This window comes from Poecile atricapillus, chromosome 1, assembly GCF_030490865.1.
Source record: "Poecile atricapillus isolate bPoeAtr1 chromosome 1, bPoeAtr1.hap1, whole genome shotgun sequence".
In the NCBI taxonomy this organism is placed as follows: Eukaryota; Metazoa; Chordata; class Aves; order Passeriformes; family Paridae; genus Poecile; species Poecile atricapillus.
This window is the reverse complement of record NC_081249.1, coordinates 73,902,740-73,911,657: the sequence shown is the minus strand read 5'-3', so window position 1 is coordinate 73,911,657 and position 8,918 is coordinate 73,902,740. Positions and strand designations below refer to the sequence as shown.

Below are 8,918 nucleotides of genomic sequence, written 5' to 3'. Positions count from 1 at the left end.
CAAGCTTCAGAAAATGCAATTATTGATAACATCCCCGTGGGACAAAGGCTCTCTCTGAAGCCCATGTCCACAGGCACCAAATGTGTAAGCAAGTATCTCATGGACAGAAAAGTCACCCAAACAGGTCATATGTATGTTACATGCCTGTTTTATGCTGCGGGGTTCCCATTCCACAGCACTTTTTAAAAAATACAAATTAAAATGTAAGTAGGAAGAACAAGCAAACCACCCCAGTTTCATATCACACTGTACCACAGCTATCATCAGCTCAGGTCAAGAGAGGGATAAGGAATGCTCCAAAAAATGATTTTGTGTCATCTTTATTTAAACAAAATGAAAAGTGCAAGTGAAAGCAGAGGTTTCACATTCCTTTTCTCTGAGCAAGTTTATGCCTTTCAGATTGGATGATACTGGCTCTTACATTACACACTGCAGTTTTACACCCTCCAGAAGCCAACACTGATGCCAAACAAGCTGGCATGGTGGGCTGGGAGTACAGCACTTACAGAAACTACCAGAGGAGACAGCCACATCAAACTGTTCCTAAGCATCTTATATTTTACAGCTGGATCACTGCAGACTGAAAAAGTTACACCATCGCAGACCCATTACAAGCATTAGTGCAGGCAGAAGATAGGAGAGAGTGAAAAATAGAGGTTTGTGACATCCTCAATTGACTAAAAGCTAATTGCTGTGGCATGCCGTGGGTGTTACTGATGTCTGTGGAGGCACACACTTAAATCACCTCCAGAGTTTCTGAGAGTCTTTCAATCCTGATAAGACTTCACCAGGAGCCACATGAGGATCACAGTAATCAGGACAATCATGAAGTTGAGGCAAATTTCTCGTGTGGAACGTTCCATTTTTTGGGAGTAATGAGGAGAGAGCAGAGGTCAGCAGGCAGAGCAAAGGGAAGACTGGTGACTTGCTTGGATGTGTCCTTGAGCTCAACCTTCAGGGCACAGGCTCTTTGAAATAAAAAAAAGAAAATTATGTAAAGGATAGATGCATGAAGGTGGCAGATTCAGCAGAGCTTTTTATGTTGGTCTAAATAAATGTTGTGTCAGGAGTGAGAAAGCACTGGGGTGCTAAGAAGTAAAAGCCATCTTTTGCAGCTTATCACCTTCTTTGATTTCCAGCATTTGACAAGGATGTTCCCAGTGTCACCCCAAAATACAGTACACACGGTGAGCAGTCTGTGGATACCAATGCTGCTTTCTGCAAGCATTTTCAAATAAATAATGCCCAAGTCCCATTTAACACTTTTAACAAGTATACATTGTAACTATACTACTGTTAAGAGTTTTAAAATTCCTATATTGATTCACCACTGTATTTTTTTAAGAAATTAAGTGCAAACTATTATTTTATAGAGAAAGACTAATAAATTGGAATAATTTGTTACTACTAAAAGTACAAGGAGAACCTAAGGTTAGACATTTTAATTCCTGAAGAACTTCACATATTTTGTGAGTCACTTCCACAGATGGAGTATTTTCTCAAGAAACTTCTGCCTTTCCTGAAATTTCAAGGAAAAATTGAATTGAAAAATGCTAAAAATATCATAATTCAAAAATCCTATTCAAGTTGTACTCAAAAGATTTTCTGTTGGTTATTGCTTTTATTTACTTAGTGACAGCAATCTTTGAATTTTATATGATTTTGGAGTTCATGCAGAGAAAAAGAGAATACTTTACCATGAATATCATGCACAAATTTCTTCATACCATGTAAATAAAATAAGAACCCTTAAACAAATGAAGCATTAAGTCTAGACAAAGAATTTCAGCTGCACAACCAGATTAGGCTGTAACATCTCTGGTGCAAATGAGAAGCCTTGGGACCATACCAGCATGAAGACAGACTTTCAATTGAAACTACTTTAGTTTGCAGATTAAATATTAAAAGCCTAGTGCATGCTGTTAAAAAATTCCTACATTCTCAAGTTGTTTTGCCAGCCTCCGATGTCCTTGCACACAAGAAAATCTGACCTAATGAGTAAGCCAGTTCTTTTACCTTGAGGAGGTAAATGGAGCCCAGTGGTCCTGCCTCTGGACTTTGGGTCACTGCAGATAGTCTTTCCCTCCAAGCTTCTGCCTATCTCCCACTCTGTCTGGATGCTCTGTCCCTGCTTGGGAACTAAAGTAGGCTGAGGGTGGAGACCAACAAGTGCACTGGCAATCCAGGTGCTGACATCACACCCCACACACCCACCCCCCCCCAGATATTTTTAAAGGGCTAAGCTATGCTGCAAATTTGGTTAAGGCTGTTTATGCAGTGGGCTCTGTGGGTTGATTTGCTTTTTTTGCCATGGTGCTGTACTAACAGCAGAGCTGGGTGCATCCATCGGGAGTCAACTGGATCTGATAGAGAATTTCATACAATCATAGAATGGTTTCGGTTGGAAGGAACCTTAAAAATTTTCTAGTTCCAACTCTACTGCCATGGACAGGGACACCTTCCACTAGACCAGGTTGCTCAGAGCCCCATCCAACCTGGCCTTGAACACTTCTAGGACTTGGGGTACCCAGCTTCTCTGGGCAACCTGTTCCAATTTTTCACCACCTTCACAGTGAATAATTTCTTCCTAATATCTAATCTAAACCTACTCTTTGAGCTGGAGGCTATTCCCCCATGTTCTGTCACTACATTATTTCCTTTGGCCTGTTGGTGTCTTCCCCAGTGTGAAGAAAGGGAAAGAAAGAGCCACTTGAAGAGTTCTGTGTGCAGAGCTAAGGATCTCAAGACCATTTCCAGGATATGGAGCCACATATCTACCTTTTTGAGTACAGTGCAGCTGTTGTTGTTCCACATACCTGTAGTCTTCCGAGCTTCTTGAGCTCATATGCATTTAAAAGGAAGTGAGTAGGAGGAAAATATACTTTTCATTTCAATACAAGTAAGTGAAACAGGATCATTTCTTGGATAGAAAATTTGGGATGAGTTTGTGCAGAAAAGTACAAAACATTTCTTTAAAGAACTGCTGACACTCTCACATGCTCATCCCACATTGAATTTCAGTGCTGGGGTGAATGTTTCACCTATCTGAGCATATGGAGAAGTATTTCTGCCATCATGCACTGTTTCACCCCAGAAAGACACTGCTCTGTGTCCTAGAGAGCTGTAACACCCTTATCTTTGCTCAAGGCACTGCTAGAGCTTGCTGTTAACATGAACAAGAAGTGGCTATTTGTTCCCTTTGAATTGACACAGCAGAGTGAGCTGGAACGAACTGGGAGCAGACAGTGCCATGGGTTTCCCCCTACTTGGAAAACACAAGTATTTCCACTGAAGTGAGAGGGGCCGCTTCTTCAATACAGCACTGCCAGAGGAGTGGGGGGATCCTGCTTATGTTTAAGTGTAAGGCTATCCACAACACCGACCTTATTCTCACTGCCAAATACTGCGTGATACATGGCATGCAGGTAATTTATTGATTCTGATGCCTTCTATATATTTATATCCAGGGATGCTGGGACATACTTTAGCTCAGAGTATGGGGCTTGTTTGTTGCCCTCCCTGAGCTCCCAGGTTTCTCCCGCTGGCACATATCGCAGGATGATGGCCTGGTGAGGGGCGCCAGCTGGCTGGAAACCTACCCAGTGGAAAACACAACAAAACAAATAGCTGTGGGTAACCAGGGGGGTGGAGGGGAGTGTTGCTTGGGTTTTGTTGGATGATCTCCCTAAATAGTATTCCCATGGGATCAGTGGAGGTAGGAGGGGGATTGGAACAGTAGAAGCCTTCCTTTTCATTGGTTTGACTGCCTTGCCACTGCCCTCCTACACAACCAGGGAGCACGTTCAAAAAAGCCAGTGTGCTGCGTGGGAGCCTTGTGCTAAAGTACACAGATCAAACAGCAAAGGCTGTAACCCATGCCTCATTCAGGAGTTACGTGCCTAAGCAGGTTTGCAGGGTCCTGTTACGATGCTAACTCTGCTGAGCCATCCTTTTAGGGAAAACTTGGGGAAACATCCCATACTTACAGGGATTTGGGGAATCCAGATTGAAAATGCTTCTTTTAGCCAGAGGGAAGCAGGATTTTGACTACCATGAGCCTATCCTAGACTATTTCCTTCCTTGGCAAGTTCTGAAGCAGAAATCTGTGGATTTCTCATGCTATACCTCATCTACTTCACCTTGAATCACATAAAGCTTCACCAGAGAAATGGTGAAACATTTGAATGCCCAAATACTCCCCTCAGGCTATGGAAACTTTGGGTTTTGTTTTACTCTCTGTTAACAGAAAACTCAAAAGTGTATTTTTTAACCTAGAGCCTGTCAGCTCCGGTCCCCAGGTTTGGATACCCTGCACTTCCACACTGACAGAGAGCTCCTTCTTCCTCTGTCCCAGTTCACCTCCTTCTTCTTTAATGTCCTGCATGACAGCTAGAAAATTTCCCTTCTTCAAAGCAGGGAAACCACAGTATAAATGTCATTAATCACAATACACACAATCAACACCCTGACTCACCTCTACAGGCACAGAGGTTTCTCTCACTTTTTGTGCTGAGGATCTTGCAGTAGACCATGGATGAGCATATAGGATCACAAGTATTCATTGTTAAATGAGAACAAAATTCATCTAACCCAACACACTGACTGGTAGGGAAATCTGAGGAAAGTAATAGAAACACAGGAAATACATGATCTTTGCCTAGATATCTTTAAATATCTGTGATTCAGTCTACTGGGATTGCTAGATACAGGCTGGTTTATGGCTCCCTCTTGCTCATTCCATGAATAATTCTAGATCAGGCAGCTTGCTCATAGTTGAGCTTTACCTATATATTACATATGTACACACAGACACACACAGACACACACACAGAGACTTGTGAAAAATAAAAGGGCTTAGCACTGACCAGGAGGTCCAATAAACACCCCTGAGTTGTGGAATGTGCCTGGATAATAACAGTGGATTCAACCAGAGTCTGAACATCTGACTTCGACTCACCATAGATTAGAGTCTGCGGTTGCCAGAGGCTGAAAATTCTGTCCCCTCACCCCTCCCAAAAAAACCCCACTTATTCCTGCTTTTTATGAATTGAAAGTATAAGGACCTTAAAGGCTGCTTCTTCAAGAAGCTGGTTTATTTATTCAAGTGATTCAGTACTGATTAGTAAAGCAGAAAGGAGAGGAAGAGAATGAATGGAGTGATTTTACTTTAAATGCTAATCCAGAGGTTTAGGTGCAGCGTTGAATATTTTTTTTATTGTCACTTTTTCTTCTTTTTCTGACAGATCTGGATGTTCTTAGCTTTCATGTGGCCATGCCAAAGCTCCATTTTCATGCCTCGCATACTCAAACTTAAGGCTTCAGTCTATATTTAAAGATGCTGACTATGTCACGTTCTTCCCAGCCTACTAACCAAGTACCATATAATCTTTCAAAGCCATTCTTACACAATTAAAGGGTATTGTGTTCATTTTTGCTCTCAGCATTACCTTTCTTACCAAATGCACTACACGTATCTATAAGTATGGGCCATGAGTCACACAGGTATTTACAATTATTGCCAACATAATTCCTCATTCTCTGCCAGAGCTCATTTATTTTTATAATATATTTTCTTTTGGGTGTTGTTTCATTAATTTTAGACTACAAAAGATACTTCTTTTATTTCTCTACAACATTTTAAACTGGATAAATGTTGCAATACTGTGAGACAAACTGCAACCCTCTATGGCAATGTACTCAGGCCAAGACTACATGCAACCCTGAAGACAGAGGGGAAAGAAGAAAACTTGAAATTACTCCTAAAGCACCACAAATTAGAAGTAAGATAAGAAAGAAAAAGCCAAGGAGGCCTTCGTTTTAATCTTTTATAGCTGGCTGTCTCAAAAAAATACAAAATGTCAGGTCAAGAGTGAAGAAAACATCAATTCATCTTCAAGAGCAATGACCCAGTCACACCAGAGATAATCAAGCAGTGAATAGCATTAGAAGATTAAATATCACAGATGGAATTGTGCAAAAATCCTATTGAAACTTAGACAGAAATGGGTATTTTACATCTTGGCTCCCATATTCCCATATTCATATTACATGCCACTTGTTCTAAATGGAGTTGAATTCTGGGACACTGCCCTCATCTTTCACAGGGCTTTACAGAAAACCATTAAAAGCCAACTTTCCTCCCTGATGCTGAATGTCAGACCTGGAAGTTCATGAGTTTCTCCAGGAAAATAACTAAAGGCTAGTAGGGAATTCATGGCTATGCACTGGGATATGCTATCGCTATGCTTCCTTGTCTAGCCAGTACTGGTGGAAGCTACAGAGAGGGTTTTGAACTTAAATGCCTGTAAAGCTAATTTCAGCAGTCAGGATCAAGGTCACAGACCTGCGGATTACTGGGGCCTCACTCTTCCATACCACCTTAAGATGTGCTGCCAGACAGAGCTGCAGTTTGGGCAGACAGAGTGGGCAGGAGCACGTTAAATCCCTGGGAATATGAGCCCCTGGGAATATGAAGGTGGCAACACCTTCAGAAGCACAATAGTTGGACTTTTGCCACATCTGTCTTCCAATGAATGTCATTTATGAGGTTTATGTTTGAACCAGCAGACTTCTGTCCACAAGCATAAGGTGTTAGCAGAACAGATCAAAAATCTAGTCAGTACTGTTTCAAAGAAAAAACAATCTGCAGACCAGAAAGGAAACACATGAGAGGTATTGATAGCAGAAGATGCAGTGGAAGGCACATTCAAATCAGAAACAAAACCAATCTCTTTAAAAGTGATTTCTGAGTGGTGCATGAAATTTCTACAGGTGGTGGAGGAGAGACTGGTGCAGCAGGGTCAGAGGCTCAGGCAGAGAAATGCAGATATCTGTACTCAGGCCATGGTGTTCAGTGCTTTTGCATCAAGAATTATTGATGCCCTTGAAGCTGACAATATATCACCAGTCTCCTGCAAAGGGTTCAGCTATCCCAGAACAGGTATGGACACAGAGCAACAAGGGTGGCTGTGAACCTACAACCTGTTGGTTGTGTCCTGGTAAACGGGCATATAAGCAAAGACAAAGTGCTTATCTCTGAAAAGAAAAAAAAAAAAAAAAAAAAAAAAAAAAAAGAAAAAAAAGGCAGCTTTGTAAGTAAAGTGACTCAGAAGTAAAGTAACTTCTGAGTAGGAGTTTGGTGACAACTTTCCACTGATGTCAGCCAGCTTCTCCCCTTACTCTAGCACAGAGTGAAGCATCTGTGCACTTACAGCCTAGTTTGATCTCTTCCATGGAAAGAAGTGAGTCTTCAATCAACTATGTCCTGGCACCACGAAGAAATACAATTTTTATCTCGGTGAACAATAATATCAGCACTACTGGTATGTGACAAGCTTTCAACTTAACCCATACAGCTGTTGTCTGAGTTCTCGCATCTCTGAAGTCGCTTACAAGGCAGCCTGTAACCCTTCCCTGAGAAGGAGGTTTGCCTTTAGTTACTAAGTAGCCACCACCTGTTGTGCCAACACTCTGTGGTACCTCCAGCCAGCAGTGTTTGTGCAGGTTTGCAGGGCTGGGAGCTGATGACCCAGCCCCAGAGGGCTGCCAGCCCGGCTCTGCTGCAGCATGCAAGCCACAGGGCTGCCCTTAGCCCGGGTGTGCTGCGTGGTCCCTTCGCCTCTGTCACGTTTAGCACGGAGCAGCAGACACAGATGCCACAGAGCATGTGCTGCCCTCCAAGAAAGCAGCACTATTTCTCCTCAGACAACATCCTGCCCAAATCCTCATGACAAAGCTGTGACAGCCACAGGGGAGTGTTAAACACCTCTGTCTGGCTGTAAGAACACAAAGAGGAGGGTGCTCCAGAGGGGTGATGGGGGCTGCCCTGAAGGATTGGCACTGCTAAGGAGAATTAGGCTGGGTAGCAGCCTGTGCATGCAAAATCTGAAAGGAGTGGAGGGGACCACTGCCTGTGCACCTGGGAAACAAATCCTTTGACAGCCCCACCTGAGTCCAACAACGTAGAAACCCTGTAATTCTGTCCTTGATCAAACTGGGTTCTCAAATACCACTCCAAGAAGCAAGAAATTCTGGGTATGCCCTCCTTAGTACAAGCTGTTGTTCCCTCCCTTTCTCACTCCATTACAAACACCGACAGCAAACTCCTCGACAAAAGAGTGCACTTGGTTCAATGAAAAATAAACCAAACCAAAAAACACTATGGTGGGACCTCACCCCCAGTCAGGAGATTATCAGGAGATCATCAGGAAGTAACTACCAGCAGAAAGCTTGCGTTTTATATAGTCCAGCATCCACAGTAAGAAGTCAGAATGCCCATTCCTGGGAACATGGATAGGAACTATCCTTCCCTAGGGACACTTGGAGAAGCAAGTGAACAGAACCAGCAAGATGAAGCATTAGCCTGGAACCTGTCTGGGGAAGGGAAAGGAAAAAGGAAAATCAAATCAAACCACAAACAAAAAAACCACCCAAAAAATAAACCAAACCCGGCCAAGAAAAACAAATAGAAAGCAACTGCCCTGCTCCTGGAGTTATGGAGGTCAGAGGTAAATAGCAAATCACACACTTTCATCCAGAAATCAAGAAAAAGAAGCATGGGGGTCTACAAAAAAGAATATGTGGGGTGAGCTCTGGGTCTAGCTCAGGACTGGTAGAGAGGAAACCACACTTATCTGGGTATCTGTATTAGAACCAGGAATACTGCTGAATTTAAACAACAATGCAAGCTTATATCTATAAATGCTTCATGGCATGAGCCCTGGCAAAGCACAGTTTAGCACTCACTATCAGTTAGATACTGGATTTTACAGTAGTCTGAGTTTCTGGATGCTGTAGACAAGAACCCTCAGACAACGCCTGGAAGAGGGGGAAGCCAACAGGCCTAGAAGACCTAACGCTTCTGCAAGATGTAGATATCCTCTATGAATATAAATACATGTATAAATATAACTACATAT

At 42.6% G+C, this 8,918-nt stretch overlaps 1 protein-coding gene across 1 annotated transcript; it reads right to left on the bottom strand.

The window, feature by feature from the left end:
- Positions 1–319: 319 nt before the first annotated feature.
- Positions 320–2,131, bottom strand: SLN (sarcolipin). Its single transcript, XM_058855367.1, has 2 exons — positions 2,017–2,131; positions 320–968 (listed from the first exon to the last, which is right to left on the bottom strand). Exon 2 carries the CDS (start codon positions 861–863, stop codon positions 768–770), a length of 96 nt encoding a protein of 31 aa, XP_058711350.1. The 5' UTR covers positions 864–968; positions 2,017–2,131; the 3' UTR covers positions 320–767.
- Positions 2,132–8,918: the final 6,787 nt, after the last annotated feature.

Bases quoted from the DNA above. Each gene is read 5' to 3' on its own strand.
- SLN (XM_058855367.1), bottom strand. From the start codon at position 863: ATGGAACGTTCCACACGAGAAATTTGCCTCAACTTCATGATTGTCCTG.